This window comes from Atractosteus spatula, chromosome 11, assembly GCF_055471065.1.
Source record: "Atractosteus spatula isolate fAtrSpa1 chromosome 11, fAtrSpa1.hap1, whole genome shotgun sequence".
NCBI lineage: Eukaryota > Metazoa > Chordata > Actinopteri > Semionotiformes > Lepisosteidae > Atractosteus > Atractosteus spatula.
Genome location: NC_142716.1, coordinates 31103204 through 31128333, shown reverse-complemented (window position 1 = coordinate 31128333; position 25130 = coordinate 31103204). Strand labels below are relative to the sequence as shown.

The following is a 25130-nucleotide window of genomic DNA, read 5'->3' as shown; positions in this document are numbered from 1 at the left end:
CTAAAATAATTCCACATTAAATTAACAAACTTTTAATTCATAGCAATGTCATTCATAGTTCATAACAGAAGCTGCCTCTCTCAAACAAGAAACACCAAAAGAGGACTGAATAAAACATTCACAATTCTATCTGGAATTGGCAAGTGATCTAGGGGAGCATTTCAAGTTCAACTGGTAAGTGTGAGATTAATAATTATGTCGTCTTTCTGAATTTATGATAATACCAATTGTAGCATTATTGCTTGGACTGGATTCTGTCTACTTTGGATCCATTTGATTCCTATTGTTTTTATACTTTTATGATATGTTATCAAAATGTGCATTGACAATTAATTCCATTATAATAACTAATGTGACAGTATGTTTTGAAATCTAAATTTGTGGTTTATTTCCAGATTTAATTTAATTTTAATGCAGTTTTCAGACTTTGGATGCATTAATGATTACTATTGAATTAAAGGGGTTTTCTTCTGCAGACGGGATCTAGATGTTCCTTCCAATGGTTCAAATGAAGGCATTCAGGGAGTGAAAATGTTTGTAACATATATAATATGTTAATATGTTAAGTCACCCTACTATAAAGAAATACATCCCAAATAAATCCCACTATGTGATCACTCTAAGACTCAAAAACGTACACACTTACAACTGAAAAAGAGATCAGTTTTTCCAGAGAGAAGAGGGTTCACATGTGGGGCCTATGAAGCAATGCTTATTAAATTTCTTCATTTTCACATTGTGAAACCAAACATTTCTGAAGTGTTGTGTTTTTTTTTAAACTGTATACATGCCCACAGTACTAATAACATATATGTCACATAGAGAGCCAGAGCTATGTGGTGTTTTTGGCAGGGAGCAGTTGGACGGTGTCCCTTTCCCATCCTTTTTAACAAGTAGGGTCATTATAAATAGGGCTCGTGGAAGCCCAGCATGTTAGTTTTTGGGGATTCCTAATGTTTTAGCGAGTGAGTGCATATTCTCATTAAAGACAAGAAAATAGACAGGTTGTGTGAAAGGAAGAGGAAGATAGTGAGATTAATGGTGGATCCAGCATGGCAAGAGAGGCTTTGTTTATTGCAAGGGAACTGCAGCAGGCAAAGACCTGACTTCATTAAACTTCTGCTTCACTGTGGAGCACAAAGAGGAATTTGGTGTGCGTCTATGGGAGAAGCCAAAGACAAATTTCCACAGCAGGGGACAATCAAGTATCTATATATATAGAAGTGCAGTAAGAAAATAATATTGTTTTCATCAGTGTCACGTTCAGCTTTTGGGCACGGTCCTCTGGTAGTGCTGGATAAGCCTGTCTGCCTCTCTGTCGCCTGACAGCAGGGCCCCCTGTATTGTGCCATACAAGTTCTTCATAGTGCTCTCTCCCGCAAACAGCACCTGCAGCCCCTGGAACCAAAAGTTTAAGAATAGCTTCAGTCAAAAGGAAATCACCGTCATGTAAAAGATGGAGGAAGATGTTTTATGTTCCTAGAAAGTAAATTCCAGAGAGCCTTTCAGGAAAGGGTGTTTCAAAGAGCTGTTTGGAGAGTGGCTGTGATGAGCAGTGTGTTTCACAGCCACTGATATGTTAGGAATGCTTCAGTGTGACCATTAAAAAGTTACCCAAACTGTGGTAAAGCCCTCACCTCAGGATGGCCATTCTCCAGATGGGACTTTGGCACATAAAAAACTCTGACAGAAGGTCCAGGATATTGTAGATCTTAATGTTTATTACATTCCCAACCTGCTCTGTATATTTATTATACATATTATCCTGTCTGTTTTTACTATATAGAGTTTACTGCCACCAAGATACACTTAGTCTACTGAAATTTTGCTTCCTGGTCTACTGGCAGTCAACTCTAAACACTTTATATCTCCCTGCACTGTCCTTTGTTCCCTGCTACTTTCCTCTCTCTCCCTCACACCTGAAGAAGGCTTAACAGCCAAACTGGTGTGTCTTCTCTTGACTGTGTTCACCACAAAATGAATCTTTACTGTGAAGCCTTCTTCAGGAGTGTTCACGTTTTTTCTCTCTTCTCTTTTCAGCATGGAATAAATCTATTACTTGTTCATTTGCAGACTACGCATGCTGACATAGCTACCCACCTGAACTACTTAAATCTGACATACTGTACATCTATACACGGTCATGCCCTGTAGGTGGCATTCTCAGGCTCTGAATGAATGAGAAATGTTCTGTTTCCCAATCATTCCCATGTATTACCTATTCGCTTCCCCCTGGACGAAGGCTTTACCTAGATAAGCTCCCATTTGTCCTAATGGAAGGCAGGACAACACTTCTAAATCTAGAGACTCACAGACATGCAAACAAAGACCAGTTTTCCCAGAAGCCAATTAACCTACCAATATGTCTTTGGACTGTGGGGGGGGGGGAGCAGAGGACCTAGAAGAAATGCATGTGGAAATGGGGATAATTATATAAACTGCACTGAGATAGGACCCCAGGTATGGAGATAGGACCCACTTCAAGGCAGCAATGCTAACCTGTAACAATCTCCCTAATTAAATCCACATGCAAATTCAACATTTCAAACAATTAGCAAAAATTCAAGTAACTACAACAGGTGAACTATTTAGAAGGTCTTTGAGCTGCTGTTTTGCTGGTCCCACTGACCTTAGATAGATAAGACTTTATTGATCCCGAAGTGAAATTGATGTGGCCCCTTAACAGTGTGGCATTACGCAGGGGCATTACGCAGTGTGGAGGCGGAGCCCTGGTAGAAGAACAATGCCTCGTCTTCGTAGTCACAGCTGTCCTGTCTTCTAGATGAGCCATAGCTCTCAAGATCCAATAAAAGCACACTGGACACCCCCCAAAGGGACGAGTAGGGACACCCCGGAAGGGGGAGTTTTACACCGACAGTCCCAGTGGGGATTGCACCAGCATAAGATGTTCTTTTTCTTTATTTTTTGCCTGTCCCATCACGTATTTTCACCAGGGCAGGTACACATACACTTTTTTTGTTTTGTTTTTGCCTTAGTCGCCCTGCTCTACCAAACTGGACCCCGCTAAATAGGGTAAGCACTATTTTATTTCTTTACTCTTTTTGTATGATTTTTGGTCCCTGCTAACCTCACACCAGTGCTTCAATCCCTTCACCTGGCCCCTTCCACTCCACACTGTCACAACAGAAACAACCCAGCACACTTTGTTTTGACGTAAGGACTAGGAGATAAATTGTGAAATTACTTCTAACGCAAACCAAAGGGCAAGAGAAAAGCCCTAGGCAGCACAAAGATGAGGAAACTGCTTTGTCTACAACAATGGTAAACATTATTCCATTCCTAACCCTTGAGAGTTACAGTGGGTGTAGAAAGTCTTGACCTCCCTTGGATTGCACATTTTGGTGTGTTACAACCTCAAATTGCAACACTTATGCAAATAATTATTTTTGTACTATTAGCAAAAAACTACTTAACATTTTAATGGGGGGATAATATTTTTTATTGTAAGAGAACATTTTATGAAAAATAGAAAACTAAAAAATCTAGCTTGAACAAGCTTTCACCCCCTGAGACCTTAAGCATTTCAATACTGATTTGCTCCCACTTTTGCAGCAATTACAGCCTCAAGTTTTTTGTGGGGAGTTGTAACCAGCTTTTCACATCTTGCGTGATTCATTTTTGCATAATTGCTCGAGCTGTTGCAGGTTACTCAGAGAATGGTGGTGTAGAGCAATCTTCAGTTCCTGCCACAGAATTTTCTTTACATCTAGACTTCAAGGACTTCAACCTTCTTCTTTTTGAAAATAAAAAAAAACCAAATGAAAAGTAACCCTACAACATTAAGCCACTCAAGGACTGCAATGACTTTGGATTTAGGGTCATTGTCCTGTTGAATTATGAATCTGAACTTCTGTATCTCAGAAAGATCTTTTGCAGAAGGTTCCAGGTTGTGCTTCAGGATCTGCCTTTTTTTGCTTCATTCATTCTGCCCTCTATTTTGACAAGCATACCAGTCCCCACCACATTATGCTGCCACCACCATGCTTTAATGTGGGGATGGTGTTTAGTGAGTAATGAGCAGTGCTCTTCTTTCACCAGACATAACTCTTGGCATTATGGCCAAATAACAGAATTTTTGTCATTAGATGACAATTTTGTTCCGTATTGTTTCCAGAGGCTCCTATGTGCTTTTTTCAAATATGGCCTCCTCCTAACCACTACCAGACAGCCCAGATTTGTTGAGTACTTGAACCACTGTTGACTCGTTCAAAGTTTCTCCAAACTCAGTTATGAGACATTGTTAGTCTTTCAGGGTTGTTTTGGGCCCTTTGTCTAATTTGTATGCAAAGTCAAACAGTGAGAATGCACACAGACAGGTATATCTATCCTTACAGGTCTAAAGGCAGCTAAAGAGAGGTCTGTTCCATCTGAATAGTTAATCACTTTAATTGCAAACAGGAGGATTCCAATTAACATACTGTGCAAATTCTGAAAACAACTGGTTGAGTCAGAGCTTATTATGGAGTGTTAATGCTAAAGGAGAGAAACATTTTCAAAAATACTTTCTACACTCACTGTAAGTTGGTTAGACCCTGAATCGGACATTAGCAAAGAAACCATGGGCCACCATGGAAGCACCACTGAAGGGGGCATCAGTTGTCACACCCACCTGGCCAGCAGCCTCCCTGCCTGGCAGAGGCAGTGCCAGTTTGTCCATCAGCTTGCCATCTACTCCCACAGGCAGGTAGGTGTAGGCACCGCGGATGAAGGAGTTACTGTACCATTTAGTGCATAAAATTCTCCTGGGGGGAGGTAGATCAGGCTTTCCTGAAAGGAGAAATAATAGCAATAGTAATAATTGTTATAATATTTCCGCTGCTGTTGATAAGAAATTTAACTGTCAACAATAATGCTGTTGTGTTTTAAAGGAAATGTCTCCTCACTCTTAACAATAAACAGACTTAAAGGGGAACTGCAATGTTATTTTTATATTTTGGGGTTAGAAAGAATCAGCATTGATGAGTGCATTTCAAACCACAATAAAAGTAAAATGAACAAAGTAATGTTTAAAAGTAAGGTGTTTACACCACAAAATAAACATAATTTCCAGGTTTGCACAGTGCCATATTCTGCAATTCAGAACTAGGCCACAAGATTTTTGGTGATGTGTGTGGCCCAATGACATTATAAACAAGCAGGCTTGTGAATACATGTCTTGTAATCCAATAGAAATATTTCTCTTGACCTTGAGATGGTTTTGCTTACTTACTTGTTAACTGCATGCAGACCACACTGGAATATTTCTGTAGTGAAATGTCTGTTGCACAACCTGTACTTATTCGCTTGTACATCGCATTACTCTAGTGATTAGAGTGGCTAGTGAGCAGGAAGGGCTGCATCACGGCGCAATTCTCTCTCTTACCTGTGGTGAGACCAGGGGTTTGTGTTGACATGGGGACTGACAGTACTTTCACAAACTTCACGATTTTGTGGTTAATTTGAAATTTGTCTTTTTTTCTGTAATATCAATGAATTTAATTTGTTACCAAGATTTAATAACCAGTTTGAGAAATTGGGACTGCAGTTCCCCTTTAAGTACAGAAGTGGAAATTATGTGGAAATGCATGTCTTTATACAAAGGGCAATGGAACAAAAATGTTGTTGAAGCAGATTCTCTGGGGTCCTCCAATAAATCACTTTCGAGATCTGAGCATCAACAAGCTACTTACAACCACATAATTAGGATGAACTGCAGGTTTCCTCTTCATTGCAACTTTTCTTATGTTCTGCAGTTCAGAATATTATATTTCCAAACTTTCTGTCAGCAAGAGTGTTAGCTTTAGCAGCAGCAGTGGCAGTCATAGTTATAGTTGTAATACAAATGTTACCAGTGAATTTCCGAAGGTGTTCAGTGATTGCCACAGAGAGCTCCTCCTCAGTCTTTTTCTCTATCTGCTCAGCCACTTGTCCAGAAGCCCACAGAATCAGGACATTCCCAAACCTGGCCAAGCACAGGTGATAGGTCATACATCCTGGAGTTAAGTGCAGTTTAATGACAGAACCAGCCATTGACAGCTACACACTGACCATCCCTTTACGGTTAACTGAAAACTGCCTTAAAAAATCCCTGAAGTGCACTGATCACAAGCTGCATAGAAAATGGAAAATATAAAGTCTAATGCAAGCTAACAGTGACAAGCAACAATGTGATAAAGCCACTACAATGTGCTTGGTTTCTTTTTCTTAATATAACTTGAACACAGAACGTTGTCACCAGGTAAATGAGAAGAGAAAATGGCAATGCTGTACACTTAGGAAACAAAGGATGAAGCAATACTTTGCCCAAAGGGTTGTGAGAGTGTGGAGCAAGCTATTCAGCAACAGCAGCCATACTTCTATACCCTGTTTTGTTTATAATAATGGTTAAAGACATACTTCAACCAATTAGTTGCTTTCTTCCAAACAGCTAAAACGGATGAGTGGCCTCCTCTCATCGTGACATTTTCATATTCTTAAAAATTCACCATTTTTAGCAGCTTCAACTCTCCATTCTTATTTCCCCGGGTTATGAAATTATAAAACGCCAACAATATCACAGCATCTAATAGGAGTAAATGTGGCTGGAACATTTCCTTTTGAGATAATAGTAGCCATACTGCCTGCTGCCTACCTCTCTTGTGGAAGCATGACTGTAAAGTTGTGGAGAAACCTCAGCCAGGCATTAGGATCAGAATCAGTGAACTGAAAGGAGGGGGTCTCATCCTTCCACAGTAGGCTTATCTCGTTCACGCCACTCTCCCAGAAAGCCTCCTGGTACTCCAGGAACACTTTGTTCATGGTCCCAAACTTGAGTTTCTCAATAGCCTGAATCTTGTCATCAGGGAGTTGGGGAGAAAAGAGGGTTGAGGCTATTGATTTCAAACAACCTAAAGCAAGAAGAAAAACACACAAAAGGATATTACTCTTTGGAGAGCTTTGTGAGAAACAGCCTTCAGAAAACACTGTGCACTCCATGCCTGCATGTGGGACCAAACATGTATTACTGTCCATATGGGGACATAACTGAATTGTGGGAAAAGTTACCACAAAAAATAGTCACTCGTGACAAGCAGCCAATTGTCCTCAAAATGTAAAGATTTTTTTTATCAACCAAATGATGATTGCAATGAAACCAAAAAGTGTCAGAATTCTTTGTTTCAGGTCTACATTCACGCTATTGTGTTTTCATTCAGTGGAGGAGACATAGTCACATTTCCTTTTTTCACATTTTAATAGAGAATAATAAAGAAAAGGCAATACGATATACAGAAGGATTTATAAATCAAGGTGCAAACAACATCTCTGTTAATGAAGCTTTTTAATACAGCATCAGGGAATGCATCAATTTTTTGAGAGTACATTTATAAAACATTGTGATTACTTTCCGGGCTTCCTAAAAAAGTCTGCTATGCCAATTGCATTTCTTTTGTATTGTTATATGCCAAACTAACAACAGTGTTGTTTTTCTCATATAATGGTGTAGCAAAAGCTAAGTGGATCATGAATAGTATTACATTCTGTGTTGCACCACAAATGCTAAGATTGTACAAAGTTTAAATAATGTTGTATTTATCAAAGCAAGCCCTAGATTAACTACACAACAACTAAAGATATGTAATTCTTGTTCTACAGAGTTATGCATGTATTCACAGGCACCTTTAAGCATTTGTAAGGTAAGACCAAGACAATATTCTGAAAATGAAGCAAAATATTTGAAGTCACTCATATCTCAGTTTGAACAAAACAGGAAGACCCCTATGCTTCTGAATAGTATAGTTGCAAAACTCTCCTCATAACGTTGCCATAGAAGCTGTATGATAGGGCACAATACAGATTTACAGTTTGGTGATTACTCATCCTGCAGCTGGTTAAGTTTGCTGTTTCTTCGGCATATCATGCACATCATTTTCCACTCCTCAGAGCAACTGACATCGTATTACTAGGAAGCAGTGCTTTTGTATTTGATAAACTTTAGCATGGTTAGAACTGGTAAAGAATGGTTCCTTCAGTGATGTAGAACTTGGTCTATTTCTTGTAAACGTGGAATTATTTTCTAACACACCAGTCTTGAATTGCCAGTATGTTCAGGTCACCACTATGACCCTCAAACCAGCACAGAAAGAAATAATGACTGTATGCTTTCCTCCAAACTTTGTACAGTCCTCTGCCATTTTTCACACAGTTAGCCCCACAAGCCTACAGCGAGAGAAAGCATAAACCTTAGGAATGATACACATCTCGTACTAGAAACATAGCAAAGGCAGAGGAGCCTGCCAAGACACAGTGGTCATTTCAGGGCAGGATGAAGGTGTGTTTGCAGACTGAACCCACTCAACCCTGAAGAAGGGAAAATGCTGGTTACAGTTATAATCCAGACAAAGTTTGGACTATGGGATTTTTACCGCAAGTGATCCAATTCAGTATGAATTTGTTGAAAAGTGCAGCAAATGAAGTGCACTTTGTTACTAAGCCATTTGTATATTATTCAAACCTTACCAGGGAACAGATGTTTCAAAACATAAGCTTGTGTTATATACAGTAAATCACATCAGAAAAGCTACAGTTCAATGGCTTTGTAAATAAGGAAGCCCTCCTTACCCAGGGAGATGGTGACCACAACATGATCTGCCAAAAGTTCTTTATCTTCTCCGTAAACCACACGTACCGGATACTGCTGAGAATCCTTGGAGTTAAAAGAGCCATTCCACTCAATTAGACGTACAACTGTGTTCAGCAAAATCTTGTCTTTAGGGAAGTCCTCCAGTATCTTGTCTACTAAGTGAAACATATTTCTGTAACATCAAAAAAGTAAAAAGCTAGCAATCTGGCACTTGATTTGGTGAACAAGCCCTGATATTCATTATTTTATGAAGTGTAATGTGTAGTGCATCTCTATTCATTCATTCAATAAAGTGTTGAGATGTGAACTAAATTTTAGAGATTGAACACTAATGCTTATGTCTAAAACTATGGATGCCAAAGACAACATATTACAATTAGTGAATACACTTGTTTTAGATAGAGGATGCCAATCCATACATTTATTATGCCTCTCTATGGAGATACTGTTAAAACAAAATCTCAAACTGAAAAGCCCTGATTCACTAAAAACTGAAAGAAATGCATGAGTTAATTAAGTAATTAAGAATAGAAGGAAGGATCAAAGCCCTACAGTAGCAAAGTTGCCTTTCTCTGGTCCTCTGTGTGACTTCTATATTACTATTAATATACAATATGTTAATCTAAAGGTAAATACAGAAAGGAGATCTACCCTTCAATATTGAGATCATCTCCAGAGCTATGTTCAAAATACTGCCATGAATCTAGAGCAATGGAGTTGAGGTCCGAAGCCCCGATGTCAATGAGAGTATCCTTGGCCACCATGCTGAGCAGGCCTGGTGCCCACTTTCTGCTCTCTGGATCACCATCCATTTTCTCCAATATTCCCTGGGCCTTCTCAGTGAAGTGCTCTCCCATGCTTTTCCCTGCACAGTTGCTGTACTTTTGGCGGATGATTCCTTCTCCTTCACTGTACACTTCTTCAGCAAAGTTGATGTCAATGTCGCTGCCACTGTTGCTGTAAATTTTCCACCTCCCTTCCTTCTCTTTTACTTCATGCAGAAGCCCGTACTGTTTTGACAGGCGAAATACAGGATTTGATTCAGAGGCATCGTGGATGAACTGAGCGCCTGTGTCCACCCAGGTCTTCCCTGTTAAATACATGACCGAATGTGTTATATATAACTTCCAATGTGTAACAGAATTGTCAATAAAACAGGAACACAAACAATAATAGGATTTTGTGAAGCCTGTGAATGCCAGGCTTTTCTTGCTAATACAAATTCATAACCCCATTTTGGGGTTGGTGTTTGAAGATTATCTCGAATAAGATGATGGAAACCATTGACTGAAGGGACTACAGCAATTTTAGAAGTACAAATGTCAAACGGAAATGAAAGCTCATCATAAGCAGAAATGAGCATGGTCCCATCCATTCCAAAAAGTCACATGTTGCAACAAATTCACATTTGGCCTTAAAAAAATACAAGAGAGATGACTTCTATAATCTTACTTCCCTTTTGCAGAAAGTATAAACCCTTCTCCTATTTATTTCTAGTAACATCCTTTATTTTGAATGTGTGCACATAACACAAGAATGTCACTTACCCTGTTGAGCCTTGGCAACTCTGCCTCCTGGCTGAGCTGCAGCTTCCAGGAGATATACATCACTGAATCCACCCTGCTGGAGCTTGGTGGCCACCCCTATCCCCGCCAAGCCAGCCCCCACCACCACAATCCTTGGGTTCTTTTTCATGTTTATACAGCTGCAGGACAGAAGTAGATAAGAACTTGGCAGCAGAATTGTCCTAATAGCTTGCGTCACATTGCAGCTGCCTCCCTGCACTTTGAACAGCAGAGCATTCATCTTGCCGCAACAAAGATACTCTCAGTACTCAAAGTCACGTAGCTACAATGCCATCTGCAACTTCGCCTGTAACCCTGTAGTCTTCCAGCATATCCTGTGACAGAGCACATGAGCACAGACCTCTAAGCAAGCATCCAGTTACCTTCGTTGATAGTCCTCTTTTGCAATCATATTGCAAGTAAAGATATACTGTATTTTGTGCTTACAAAACCTGAAAAATGTAAGCTTAAAATGTAAATCTTAAGTAAATACGTGGTAGTGCCTCCTCTAGTTCTTTGGTAGATATACCAACTATACCTACCTATACATTGCCACCTAGGTTCATACAGTACAAAGACAGAATTTTAGTCCCCAACACAGACAGGCTCAGCAGCATGTGTGAAAGGTAGCACACACATCCAGCTTACTTCTTCCAGTGACGTTTACAGCATGCATCAGCTTACAGCCTTTGTTTCAGCTCTTAGCTTGGGAAATGAAACAGCCAAAACACTATGTACTTTAAGTGACATGTTTCACCACTAAAATAAACATTTGTGCATCACAGGTTTCACTTACTTTTAAGCAAGTAAAATTTCATGGTTGTGTAACACTTTCTGTCTAGAACCCATACATTTCCATGCTTATCTAGAGAACACTAATTTACCTTGCGTATAAACCGTTCAAATCCTTTCCATTCCTTAACCATGTCTGAGGGAAAAAAGGGGCTACAGTACCTTTCTCACATAGCAGAACAGAGTGAAGGGAGAATCTGCAAGACAGCCTGAATATCCTGAAGCAGCTGCATAAATCTGCTAAGCTGCCCATATGAGCTCATAAATACTGCAGAACATAAAATTAATGAGAAATGAAGGATCAAAATTGTTTTACAGACCTCGCAAAAACTTAAAAGTCAAAGGTTAACTATGAAAGTCCAGCTGGAGATTACAACAGAATCTATAAGAATATGTGCTTTATGCAGTGCCAACACAAGCACATTATTTGGGAACATTAATGCTCACTATACATTAAGTTAGCTATAATTCCTGTTATCAAACAAAATTGAAAAACCTCATAGCCCTTGCAATATATAAAGGGGAAAACATTAAAACTACTACCTACTTCAAAGTGGTTCAAAACTATTGAACCACTTTCAAAGTGAGAGCAGACAGGAATTCTCAACTGCACATATTTACTAAATATTCCCATCAGCAGACATAATAGGAATGTTCAGCGAAGTTTCAAAAAATTTAAACCTTCACATTTTGTAAATTACAAAGTTAGTTTGTATTACCGTCAGTACACAACATATGCACCAGTTAATAAAGGTGGTATATAGTCTGTTACTTACTTTCAGACAAGTCTTTGTGGATCAGCAAACTGTCAGAAGCCTCCCTCACATTGAATTGAAATGGAGTGCACTAGATATACTTCCTGTACTGGAGAGTTATAAACTCACTGTGTGAGCTGAGTCAGGGGTGTGGTTTAAAAGGATCATGTGGGAAAACTTGGCAGGAGAGCTAGGCAACTAGGCAGAGTGCATTTTCTTGCAGACTGTCCCACATTGCTAAATGCCCATTAAGAGTATAATAAGAATAATAACTTACATTTGTATAGTACCTTTGACGTTAGAAGGATTTTATCCAAAACCACTACTGGGAAGATAAATATGACAAATTATCAAATTTTTCCATGAGGCAGTGAGTAATAAACAACTGAGTCATAGCCCATTACAGAGGAACAGTCACACATTCTGTAGATTACAGACTTTTAACAGTACAGGGAAAAAGTTTCCTGCTAAATGTTGTGACACAGTCTAGGTTACATGGTGTTGGGGTGTATTCCTTTTTTCATCATAGAAGGAGGAAAACCAAGCAATGTAACTTGAATGGGGGTCAATCTAACCGTTAATTTAAATATTTAACAACTAATGGGGCTTTATGTCGGAGATCTGCATTTTAAGTTTTTTATTGATTTGAGGATTTTCTAAAGCAGTTCTGAAATCGAGTATCCACAAATTCACAGGAAACATTCAAAATGTGCATTCAGTTTTTTATGGCCATTTCAGGATTCAACCATATAATTTTCGCCATGAGGCTCTGTGCATACAGAAAAGACAGAGGGCACCATACAGTATATTTTCTTCAGTCACAAGACAGGTTTTTATTTCTCACTAAGACAGGGGTTCTTCTCCCTTTGACCTGGGGAGATGACACCTACTGTTTTTTTTGTTCCAGTTGAACTCTCTGTGATTTAACTGAACTCCTAAATTGACCAAGTAACAGAACTCATTTGAACTGTTTTCAGTTACTATCCAGATTTGAACTTTGCCTTTTAGTCTCCTTTATAATGACGTTCAACTTCGAAGGACAAAAGTCAAGTGTGTAGGTGGAAAAAAAAACAGTAGGTATTCCCACTTGCAGGAATGGGAACTCCAGAGTAGAATGGGGAGAATAATTCCAGAGAGTGGTCAGGAAGGTCCCAAAGTCACATCCCATTAAAACCCTCTTCCCTGTACCAAACCAATTCCATACAATCAGCTACTGTATGTCTATAGCTGACAATCATCTGCAGCACCATTTACTGGCTTCAGTGGATTGGGTTAGCATACAAATTTAGAAACTGTAAAAGCTATCAGACCCCCATTGAACACTCCCTAGGAATGGACACATGATCTCGGCAACATCATGAAAATCTGTAATTAAATCAAGTGTCTCTTAACTCCTGCAGCTCTTCACACAGCAAGACAGCATGATGGCAATGGTTTATTAAGGTGTTTTCTATGACTATAAAAAATCAGTTAGAAAAGATTAAGCCCAAGGTCCAACTGTGGCTCAGGAGAGCACCAACCCAGCAGATTTTTTAGGTAACCAGTAAAAATATGTGACAATTTGTGACTAATGATGAAGATGCACATTTTCTGCCAGTTATTCATTTGAAATACAAGAAATATAGTTTTTCACACACTTTAGATCCCTATTTAAATTGAGTAATAATCATATACCAATGACTGATAAAATAGCAGATATATGCATAAATACCTAAAAATACTCTTACATAGTCCTTTATGTTTATTTAAAAATGACATAGACAGAATTGGGGATCTGGTGCCTAACTTCAACTTCAAGTACACAGTTTCACTTCTTGTGAAATTTGTTTTTCTTGCGATTCTTCTTGCCAGCTGCCAGGGCGGCTCTCTCTGCCAGGATCTGCTTATACTTCTTCTTATTGTAACTAGAAAAAAAAATGAAACAGGAATGACCAGAGACCCCACAGCACAGCTGTATAACAAAGATGCAAGTGTCTACCGATCCAGAGAAGGGTTCTCAGTTCTAGTCTTCGAAGCAAAAGTAGCCCTGCTGTTTTTTTTACTTATGCTATTTAAGGTTTTAAGTTACTTATGAACTTTTGTAGTTAAAAGGCAAGCTCCAAAATGTTTATTAGCTGAAAACAGCCTAATAGGAGTATTACTGAATTAATTGGAGTTCCTTAAGGGCTGAGCTCTTCAGGACCAGGACTGCAAACATCAGTATTAAATCTCCCCTTCATGTACTAAAGTTCTGTTTTAAAGATCAAAGCTTAAAAACACAGATGGAATCTACAGTAGTATTCATGCATGGAAAATAGGTTTAACAATTTATAAAACTTCACTGTCTAATCTTTATCCCCTAGCAAAAAAATGAACCATTCCATCCATAACACAGTAATAATTTAGAGACACCACATAGCTTAGACAGCACATTTTTAAACAGAAAAATAAGAATAATTGCTGAATAACCTTTGGATTAATTTCACATTCATACTTTATAAATTGCACCACTGACTGCAATACAAACCTTCTGAATTCAGCATCAGCAATTAATTCCTCAACAATAGTCCTCTTCCTCTGTTTCTTAGGGATCCGTGCATGATAGAAATCCACAGGGTCGTCCACTACTGTTCCAACCTGACACAGACATTTAAAACAGCCACTTAAAAAGATCAACACAATGCCAACACTTCTGTGGTTTATAATGGAACCCATTTAAAACAGCCACAAAAAACTAAATGCTAATAAGAAACAGGCATTCAGCACGCTGCACATGCATATTTTAAGTATTGGTGAATCATTATTAAAAAATTCAGAAACCCTAAATGTTTAACTTTTAATTTTTCTCAATAAAGTTATTTTAAAACAAGTAATCATATATACGTTCCACTGTAGATATAATTTATTAAAAGAAAGGACCTTAGATTCTCGAACAGTCCTAAAAAAGCTGCACACCTGGAAATACTTGGGGAATCCCTCCCGGTCATTCTTCTTGTAAAATCTTTTGGGATCCAGAGCTGATCTCATTTTTAGGGCTTTCAGGTCGTTCTTTAACTCCTCCGTCAGTTCAGGGGCCTTCATATTATACCAGCTGTCCCCTGTAGTCTTTGCTCTCTCCTCCTGATGAAATTTTAAGAAAACATAACATTACATTAGCTAGCTTATGATTTTTTAAACCAATAACTAGAACAGGCAGTAGGAGGCATTTCAATTAGAAGCCACTCACGAAATACAAATGACAAGAGCTTGTACTGCATCAGGGTTCGCATGTCTGACATGGTGCAGACTCAGGGAAACACCTCCAACACAGAACACTAGCTAATAACTTTAAAATGGACAGGCAGTTCGCCCGAAAAGCTGTAAAAACCTGGTGATGTATAAGGCTGTGTTTTTCTGAACTTTTACATTAAGGTAAAGGAAACCAAGAGAACACATCAGTATCAGGCATTTAAACCAAGAAAGTCAACAACTGCACAGTGGAAGATCCTCTCTTGACAGAATATGCAAATTCCATACAGTGCAGAATCAAACCCAGAACCCAAGAGCTGTAAAGCTAACCTTTCATGCTACCAAGGTCTAAACTATCATTTTTATGCTGATGATACTCAATCCACTTTTATTTAATTGGTTTAAGGGGGTAATCTGCCCTTTTGCTTTCCTTTTGTATTACAAACCCTTTCTGTCTCCTCTTATTGTGTACTTTGTTCGTATTGTAAAACACTCTGAAAAGCCATTTTTGAAGGCTCTCTATATAATACCTTATATTACTGCTATAATAACCGTGGGTTCTGATTACTGACTACCATGACTATTACCAACCTGTTTGCAATGAAAAGAAAAGAAAAACCCACCAACTAACGCAGTAGTGACCTCTGGTGGCCACCAACTTGTCATTACACCCAGGCAATTTAACCAGTGATCTACCACAATTGACACATTTTAGATACCAAATAGTATTATTTCTTGATTTATGCTGCTGTTTTTCAAGCTGATTCCAGCCATAAGTAAATGTGGTATTTGTCAAGTTGGAAATGCAATAATTGAGATTGAGCCTAATGTCACAAAAATAATTAAAAAGAATTATATTTGTTAACATTATCACACAAGCAATATACTCTTAATACCAAGTAATACCAAGACAGAATGCACAATACAACTGACAGATCAACTGAAACTTTGTCTTAAACGGGTGTTAATTAACAAGAATAAAACAAACATGTAGAATAAAAACAAACCTGATAGAAAAAATAATTACTAGTACTATTTTATTACTAAATAATAAAGTGTTCAATAAGAGCAAACATCTTAGCTGAGACATTTTGGGACAGCAGCACTTGCTCTCCAAACTGTGACAATTACTTGTATTTTGTAAAAAGTATTTTGGTATCTTATTTATGATTACAGTGTGTTTCTTATTTCTTAAACCAAATCCTCAAACACCAGGAGAATCACTGCCTTAAGCCGGGTTGAAAAAAGCAGTCTGGTGGTTAACCAGGATGGTTAATGTCATATATACAGTTCCTCATCTTTTCTATAGCAAACATGACCAGGTGTTTAGGCTACTTTGTAGCTTAAGGTGGATTTAATATTTTGGCAATATTTGACTTTTTCCAAAATCTGTAAGTATAAATCTCAAAGTATGCCCTTAATTACAAATTTGTGAATGTAGATGCACAAACCTGGTCTGAAAACCACTGTTCTTTCAGAGTCATCAAAACTGCACTGCTACTTTCCAATGTTCATTAATATTTAGTTTAAAAAGGCAGAGATGTGGACCACTTTGATACAGTTGGATCTTTGGCAGTATCTGTATGGAAATGGAACATTGCTGTGCTCTGCGCACAGTCAGAATCCTAATACTGTCTGAAGCTTGAGGTGTAGTTCTAATTCGGTTTAAGGCTTTCAAAGAAGTTTAGGTGTTCATATTCATTCTGTACAACATATCTCCAACCTGAGCATAAAAAAGACCCGTCTACTCACTCTGCGTTTCTTCTTCAGTTGGTCCTTTGACTCTAGGTATGGAGGTACAGCATCTTTCTTTTCAAAATCTGGAGTGATCACACTCTTCCTCAGTAGCTACAACCACAAAAGCAGGCCATTACCAGTCTGATAGGGTAGCAAACATTTCAGATTATTTTGTCTACTTGCTCAAGTTTATATTGTCAACCCCAGAAATCTTTGGTTGCAGTCTGAACCTTCCTTTTACATATAGTCTAATGCTGACTGACAATGGCACTCAAAGGCATGTCTCTAAAGCCTGTTGATCACACACCACCATGATTGAGAAATTTGAAAGGAATGCTCCACAAGCTTTGTTCAATTTAAGTGACAAAGTTCCCTTTTATAAATAACTTTTTCCTTAAAAAGTACATGATTCAGAAATCCTTCCTTATGTGACTAGGGTTTTTGCTACTACTGAATTGAAGTGACCATATGGAAATGTAGTGACCATCCTATCACAGTAATTATATGCTATAAAAACAGATTTAGTTTCAAGATAATTTTGGGTTTCTGCAAATTAGTTGTTACAGATAAATACTGACTAATAAGAATACCTCAGTAAAATTAAATATTCTGTCAAAGACCACTTTCTTGGTCAGTATGAAAAAATAACATCAAGCATACTTTGAAGAACCAGTTTTCTTTTAATTAACTTTTAACAATAATTTAGACCGAACTGCTTCTAATTCCAAATGATCACTTCAGTAATAACAGCACCCTCTAAATGAATATCTCTAATCCTACAGAGACAGTTTCAATAGCATGTCTGGATTAAAAACACATGACTCCAGAAGTTCTCAATCCCTTATTTTGTGTCTTTTGTAATCTTTTAATTATAACATTACATTTTGAGTTGAGGAAAACACTCACGGCCAAACTTGATGGTGTGGTAAGTGAAACTAAAATGTCATTCAGCCACTACTTAAAGGTGCCCAGAGTTTGGAAACAAATTGCGAAATGGAGTTAATGTCCTCACAACATCATACTGGAAGCAGAGGATGTTGAAAAACAGAGAAGGGGTCCAGAAATGGTTGAAAAAAAGATTTTAATAAGATCAAGAAGCAGTTCAACAGCAGGGATGAATTATCCTCAGTTATTAAGACTTCAGCTGAGATGGGAAATGAAAGGCATTGGCAAGGGCTGAGAACCACACAGTTTTAATTCAGACATAACAACATACCTCATCTTTTTTCTTCTTCTCCTTCAGTTTTTGCAGAGCACTAGGGCCACTCTTAATTTTCCCACCATCAAGACTAATGTACAGTCCCCCAGTTTGTTTCATATTCAGTCCTGGGTCAATGCTGCTAGACAACTCTATCCTGTTGAAAGCAAATGATAGTATTTTACAAGACCCGTCAACTGTTAAAGAAATTTACAATGTGCTATCTATTAATCATAGATTATGGCACATTTTAAATAATCATATCAATCAAATAAACTCATATGTTCCATGTTCCCTATACAGAAAGCAAAGATTCACTTCTCCTTGGTTTAGTTGAGTTCACATGAAATGACTGACACATCTGCAAAATGAAACCCGGACAAACAGCGATATAGTGCTCTACTGCATATGGACACCTGATCATTCGTCACCTCACAAAGCAATGTACCTTTTTACACCCTGAACAAAACTTTATCACCCTGCACCTCACAACTGGAAACCCACTGAAGCTAAGCTAATGGGAGACCTCCTGGGAAAGCTAAGGTTGCTACTGGAAGAGGATTTAGTTGGACCAGTAGGCAACACTCATTGCTAGTGCACTCTAATGCAGAAAAAGCACCATCCTTTCTATGAGATGTAAAACCAAAGTCCTGACTGTCTGGTCATCAAAACTCCCAGGGCATTTCTTAAAAACAGTAGGAGTGTCCAGGAAAGCGCTATATGAGTGTAATGATTATTTATGTAAGGATTATTAAAACTCCAGGCTATAAAAGCTGGAATCTTCAATCCAAAATCAAATGACACAGTATTTTAAGAATTTACAACAAACGACAAGATAAAAGCTTAAGATGTGCTGCAAAAAAGTAAAGTAATAAAAAGTGTTTATGACAGTTCATTTCAGGAACAAAAGCAAGAAGGTACTGTCACCGAGATGTGCAACATCATCCCAAAATATCCAGATAACGTGGTTGAAAAATAACCAACCTGCACTAATTGGCTTTGGGTATGTATGGCAACGTCAGTAGAAAGGAGGAAATGGATATGGTGTCCATCAATAGTTCAACATCTCTAGATTTACTTGTTCATTTAGGATTTATTATATTTAGTAGTTTTTATATTTCTAAACTTAAATGTTTTTGTACTTCATGCATAATGCATTGAGTTACCTTTGTAAAAACAGTATAATAAAATCTGAATTTCTTACTTAAAAAAGAAACATATAGCAGGGGTCTAAGAGAATCTAAAGGTTTTCCATAACAGCTGAGTGGCGGGATCATACAAGAACATAACAGCTAAAGAACAAGAAAGTGTACACTTCTTATACTCACTAATATTTTCAAGTAGGTATTTAGATACTTACAGGGGGGGCTTTTTACTTTTCAAAAGAATCGCGGTATCCTCATCTTCTTCATCAATAAATTCCTCAGCATCTTTACCCTCTTCTGCTTCTTCATCACTGTATTCCTCCTCCTCTTCGCTCTCTCTTGTTTCACATATACCTTTGGTATCCAAGTAATACTTTTTATCAGGCTGCAGTCCAGGCTGAGTGTCTATAACAAACAGTCCATCATCCAGAGGGGATTTATAAAGGGCTGCCTGGTTCTCTCCTTGAGAGACTTCATCATCATCATCATCATCATCACCAGCAGAATCTAGCGCCTTGCTCTCATCGCTATCATTTTCATCGTCACTACTCAGCAGCAAACTCATGAACTGTGATTCCTGCGGTGCAGTGCTGCACTGTCCACTTGAGTCTTTCTTCCCTTCCACAGGATCCAGTTTTGCAACAGACTCTCTCTTTGCCACGGTCTTTTCCATCTCACAAGTTGAGGACTCACTGAGGGCCACGTCCATGGTTTCTTCCTCTTCAGTCTCTTCAATGTTGGTTTTAGATGTGGTCAGCTCTTCAGATGGACAGACGGGCTGGGAGCCAAGAAGGCTAGAACTCTGGGAGTCCTTGGATATTTCTGGGAGGGAGCTCTCAGGCTGCAGCCTCTTTTCTCTCTCTTTGGGAACAGCAGCAGGAGACTGAAAGGTCTTTGCCCTTTCTTCAGCAATGGTCTCCAAGGGTGATGGTGCATGGCGACTGCTCCCTGATCCTGTGCGAGAGCTGTTGGCAAACTTGGTCGCCACTTCCTGTTTTGCATCATTCTTTTGACTCTGAGGACCAGTGCAAGTTAGGGAATCTTCTGATTCCGTATCCGATATAACGGTTACCTCTTCTGTGGATTTGGATTCAGCCTGACTATAGGTGAACCTGTCTTGACTTCTGATAGGCCCAGGGACAGCCTTGTTGCACCCACTACTCTGTGACTCACTGACAGACTGAGTTTTTGCTCTGAGTGCTTGTCTGCTGGAGCTAGATAACGGAGAAGCACTGGAAGCTTCAGCCTTCTTCTTAGGAACTGTGGAGGCTGGAACAGTGGTCCTCTCCTGCCTATTCCTTGCTGACCTACGGACTGCAGAGCCCTGAAGACTTGATAAACTGGTGGCATGGGTCTCCGCTTCTGAAGGCTCCTTGTCCTCTGTCTGAGACTTGGATGGAGTGCAAGGAGGAGCTGCGCAACTCCGGCTCCTTGTTGATCTCTGTGTGCCAAAAGCTCTCGCTCCAGACATATCTGAACAACAGGATTCTGCCTCTGAATTTTCAGTTTCTGAACTTGCAAGCTTAATCACGGGCTTGTGCAGTGATGCCATTCTGCTTCTTAGGCTCCTGGATGTTCTGCGACCAGCTGTGGAAATAGAAGAAGAGCACGACTCTGCTTCAGAGCCATCATCGTCATCATCATCATCATCTGCCCTCAAGGCAGGTTTAACTCGGGCCACAGCTGGAGTCCTGCGGCTGCGAGTTACACGTCCACTGGACACATTGGAACAGCAGGACTCTGCCTCGGAAATCTCAACCTCATTCAAGGATTCCACCTGCTGTACAGTCCTGGTCTGCCGGCTCGTTGATCTCGTGATCCTCTTGACAGCTGAGCTCTGAACCTCCTCTGTGCGAGTGGTAGAATCCATGTCTTCGGCCTCTTCGTGTTGCAAGTCACAGGGATCCTCTGACTGCGACTCAGTTTTTGTCGCTGTGGTTCTTCTGGTCCTAGTAAGAACACGAGTCGGGGAGGAATCCTGTACAAGAAGGATCAGATTTAGATTTCAGGACGCAAGGACACTGCAGCAGAGAAAGTCGATGACAAGGCTTGGTTGGAACTTCAAAAGACTTTTAAAATAAAAAAAATATCAGGCATATGAAATTAAAAACACCTTTGATTGCTTATCAGAAAAAATGAAACACTGGGACAAAGACAAAAAGAGCTCTTCTAAGTTATGGACAGTAGCAGGTGTGAGCTTGAGAGGAGTTCTAAATCACAAATACCTACTTTTAAAAATCATGAATACTAGGGATGTGCAATTTTTATATTTCCAGTCAGTTTTATGCAAAAAACGTCTGGTTTACAAATTGGTATTCATATTTTTAAGATACAGGAATACCAATGCTGTTGACTTTGTTTTCAAAGACCATGCTGCAAAGCACCTATTTGCAAAAAAATAACTTGTGCAGCTCTGGATAGACACAGCTGCTCTTAAAGTGATCAATAAGTCAGGTGTCTTACATTATTTTTTTGAAAAAACATGTATACGTGGACAGCTACTTTACAGTCCAAAAAATAAATTTTGTTGACACATTAAAAACTGAATGAAGGAGATTGTGGCTGAGACACACACCATTGTAAATTGATCTTTTATTAAGGCTGAAAAACCTGGTGTTTTGTGATATGGAAGGTATTTCAATTGCCCTTGTAGAAATTTTGATCAATGTTAAGCTTTTGTACGGTTAGTGAAAAAATCTTTATTAATGGGCATGATTAGTTAGGAAAAAAGGCCATTCATGTATGTCAAGATATTGTAATCATTTTATTTTGATTTTGTTGCAAAAGCCTTTTAATCTACCAATGTTTAATCTGATTAAAGTATTACAGCATTACTACATACAGTTTTATGCAAAAGTTTGGGCACCCCTGGCCAAATTACATTTTGTTGATTTTTAAAAAGTGAAAAGAAGTTAACACAACCTCTGCAGCAAGCAAACTTAAACTTGACATGTTTCTGCAAAAATTAATGCACAGTTATTATTTATTTGCAGAAATATGTCAAGTTTAAGTTTGCAGAGGCTATGTTAACTTCTTTTCACTTAGAAAATCAACAAAACATGTAAGTTGGCCAGGGGTGCCCAAACCTTTGCATACAACTTTATACTCTATAAGTATTAGAGATAAGGTCACTTTATTAGCCATATACAATGTCTTGCATTAGGAATGTGTCTTTTTGTATACCCCAGCTTGCTCTCCATGAGAACCACAGGCAAACAGACCAGGGAGAGAGAAGCTTGGGGTCAGAGCGCAGGGTCAGCCATTTATACGGCGCCCCTGGAGCAGTTGGGGTTAAGGGCCTTGCCCATGGGCCCAACAGAGTAGAATTCCTCTGCCGGCCGTGGGATTTGAACCGGCAATCTTCCAGCCACAGGCGCAGGTCCTTAGCCACAGTGCCACTGCTCCGCCCTTATTATTTAGGCAACAAGCAAGCACAAACAAAATTCAAACGTATATTTCTTGGGTAATCAGAAACTTGACAACAGCTGTGAAAACCCAGAGCAATATCCTGCATGACTTTTCTGATCGAAGAAGCCTGTGCGCCTATGACTCATAATATGAACCACTGGGACAAAGACAAAAAGAAATCTTGTAATTTGCAGACAGTACTGGCTACAAACTTGAGAGGCGTTCTCATCATGAATACCTACCTTTACAAAGCAGCCATTAACCCTTCACTAAAACCCAATTTAGCAATTGTCTAAATATAGGAAGCATATTTTTATTATTAACCATTATTTAGACCATTTTACAGTGTATACATCACTATTCTGTTGAAGAATATTGATGCCTCATTTTACGACTAGCACAACTATATAATAAATTATTTGCATTTAAATCATGCAGATTACCAAATTAAAGGGTGTCTGGGATAAATTGATCATTGCCACTTGTAAAGTGTGTCTGAGAGACTGATGAGGCAAAGCATGACATGAAAATCGCCATGTCATCTAAATATTTTTCCAGCTTAGGCACTGTAGCTCTATGGGCAAATTCTTTTACAAGGAGAATCAGAAGATTGAGGACTGTACTGACCATATCGCCTTAAGTACGTATAGCTGCCGGTTAACTCGTACACCTCGGATTTTGCCATTTTTCTTCGCTTACAACTATATTGTAAGCTATATCAGTCATTCAGGTGACTTGTCTGTATTAATCTGTTTTCGTGTATTTCGTATAATTCAATGTTAAATTATTTACTTTGTAGTTTCCAGCAAAAATTCAATTGCAGCAAAACTGCTGAATTTGACGTATTATATCGACCCATCTACACTTTAAAAAGCCAGGGACTGGCAATGTGACTTTTTTCCAAGTCGCAAATCAAGCAATCACCATGTGCTTTCGTTCACCTATCTGTGCTTAGCAAAGATTTCTCTAGGTTTCACTGAATATCTGAACTTTAGTTGCCATTTTAATTTAGCTTATAGTTTATGTAATTTCAGCCTAATATGTGATACTGTAGCATTTTCAAAATTATGTGATTTTATTTTTAACACTGAGACAACACAGCCACGTTAATCAGCAATTTCTCCAGGCACAGTAAAAGCATCTAGGGATGCAATCGTCTGAAATAAACACTGGCCAAACAACCACATTCATATCAATAACAATAAACAATAACATTACTACCGTTTTAAGAGATTTTTCTGCTTTGGTCCTGTCTGGAGACTCCACACTTGCTCCTCTCCTAGTAGCAACCATGTTGCTTTCTTACTCACCACCTTCTAAACCAACTCCAACTTCCGTTCGAAAGTAAAGGGACAAGACTCGACCAATCTATTTAGCGCAAAAGATGGTGAACTCAGATGGAGTCGATAGCGTCTGTGTGCAGTTTTTAGTCGTGTGCGCTGAATGCTTCTTAAAGTGATATGCAACCGTTTTAGAACCTTAGAACCGATTCACTTTCCCCGTTAAAATATTTCAAATACTAAATAAAAAAGCTGAGCTTTTTACGGCACTTATCTCTCAAAACCCGTTTTGGTCGCATTTCAGACCTGCACATTACCAATTTATGTGTATACTGTAAATGGCAAAATAGTGCATTTTTTTGTTAAAAATGAGATGCGTTGGTTGCTTCAAAGCGGGCATACCTAACTGTTTCACGAAATTCAAATAAAAACTAGTTTGCGGCAGTGGACAAAAAATGGAAATACATGAGTAAATGAGGGACCAAGTACAGTACATCAAAGTAAAATCTTCCACAAAGGCGTGGTTTACGTGTTTTAAGCAAACAACATCCCAGCATGCTTAGGGTCATATATAAAAATACCGGACTGATCAATGAATATCACCAGCATGGCTGTATGACCACACCATAGTGACTTTATAAGAGGGATATGTGTTGCGGTGCATTTGGCAGAAGCTTCACTAAGACAGCTCAACTTCCTGAAGTTTCACGAACAAGGGTGTCTAAGGCGATATCAGAAAAGGGCAGACGCGCATACACCAGGGTAATGTTTTTGGTTCATTAATTTGAAGTGAAAGATAAGTAACTGCAGATCAAGTGCCTCCAAATTTCAGTCTAGGCCAGGAGCAGCCAGTTTAATTAAAAACGATCTGCCGAGAACTTCACAGAGCAGGATACCATAGGTTGCAAAAGCATCATTGAACAGCTATTAATAATTTACCTTAAGTTAATTATCACAACATTTATTAATGATTAATGATTAATTAATGATGATTAATCAAAGACAGATCTTTGCCCTTAATACTTTAGTAATGTATAATGTACTTGGTAACATGGAAGCTACTGAAGCTAAGCAGGTGTGAGCCTGGTCAGTACTCTGTGGTCGTTAAAAATCCCAGGGCGTTTCTTGAAAAGAGTAGGGGTGTAACCCCGGCGTCCTGGCCAAATTTCCCATTGGCCCTTACCAATCATGGCCTCCTAATAATCCCCATCTATGAATTGGCTTCATTACTCTGCTCTCCTCCCCACTGATAGCTGGTGTGTGGTGAGCGTTCTGGCGCACTATGGCTGCCGTCGCATCATCCAGGTGGATGCTGCACATTAGTGTGGTGGAGGGGAGTCCCCATTACCTGTAAAGCGCTTTGAGTGGAGTGTCCAGAAAAGCGCTATATAAGTGTAAGCAATTATTATTATTAATGCAATCA

The 25130-nt window shown here is 38.9% G+C and overlaps 2 protein-coding genes across 4 annotated transcripts; both read right to left on the bottom strand.

Annotated features, from left to right (window-relative positions):
* Positions 1-9: 9 nt before the first annotated feature.
* paox1 (polyamine oxidase (exo-N4-amino) 1) lies at positions 10-11826 on the bottom strand. Of its 3 annotated transcripts, XM_088926796.1 has the most exons (9): positions 11754-11819; positions 11140-11245; positions 10168-10325; positions 9272-9710; positions 8599-8792; positions 6632-6887; positions 5850-5962; positions 4631-4788; positions 10-1398 (listed from the first exon to the last, which is right to left on the bottom strand). In XM_088926796.1, the coding sequence occupies exons 3-9, from the start codon at positions 10313-10315 to the stop codon at positions 1264-1266; spliced, it is 1443 nt and encodes a 480-aa protein (XP_088782922.1). In that variant the 5' UTR covers positions 10316-10325; positions 11140-11245; positions 11754-11819; the 3' UTR covers positions 10-1263. The 3 variants fall into 3 exon arrangements, with proteins under 3 accessions (XP_088782922.1, XP_088782921.1, XP_088782920.1); XM_088926795.1 differs by lacking the exon at positions 11140-11245 and having other exon boundaries at positions 11754-11826; XM_088926794.1 differs by having other exon boundaries at positions 10168-11245.
* A 195-nt stretch (positions 11827-12021) lies between these two features.
* On the bottom strand, positions 12022-23763 carry dnttip2 (deoxynucleotidyltransferase, terminal, interacting protein 2). The gene is made up of 7 exons (XM_088926793.1): positions 23649-23763; positions 19235-20997; positions 17893-18031; positions 16692-16787; positions 14667-14831; positions 14239-14348; positions 12022-13636 (listed from the first exon to the last, which is right to left on the bottom strand). Exons 1-7 carry the CDS (start codon positions 23718-23720, stop codon positions 13540-13542), a joined length of 2442 nt encoding a protein of 813 aa, XP_088782919.1. The 5' UTR covers positions 23721-23763; the 3' UTR covers positions 12022-13539.
* Between the last annotated feature and the right edge of the window lie 1367 nt (positions 23764-25130).

What these genes read in the sequence shown, in the direction of transcription:
- paox1 (XM_088926794.1), bottom strand. Translation starts at nt 10,426, where the DNA reads ATGAATGCTCTGCTGTTCAAAGTGCAGGGAGGCAGCTGCAATGTGACG. An exon ending in TGTGGTCACCATCTCCCTGG is followed by an intron (nt 6,888 to 8,598) that starts GTAAGGAGGGCT and finishes TTCTTGCTTTAG; the next exon opens with GTTGTTTGAAATCAATAGCC. An exon ending in ACACCTTCGGAAATTCACTG is followed by an intron (nt 4,789 to 5,849) that starts GTAACATTTGTA and finishes TTCTCCTTTCAG; the next exon opens with GAAAGCCTGATCTACCTCCC.
- dnttip2 (XM_088926793.1), bottom strand. Translation starts at nt 23,720, where the DNA reads ATGGTTGCTACTAGGAGAGGAGCAAGTGTGGAGTCTCCAGACAGGACC. An exon ending in CAGAAAAATCTCTTAAAACG is followed by an intron (nt 20,998 to 23,648) that starts GTAGTAATGTTA and finishes CTTCTTGTACAG; the next exon opens with GATTCCTCCCCGACTCGTGT. An exon ending in AGAAGAAGAAAAAAGATGAG is followed by an intron (nt 16,788 to 17,892) that starts GTATGTTGTTAT and finishes TTGTGGTTGTAG; the next exon opens with CTACTGAGGAAGAGTGTGAT.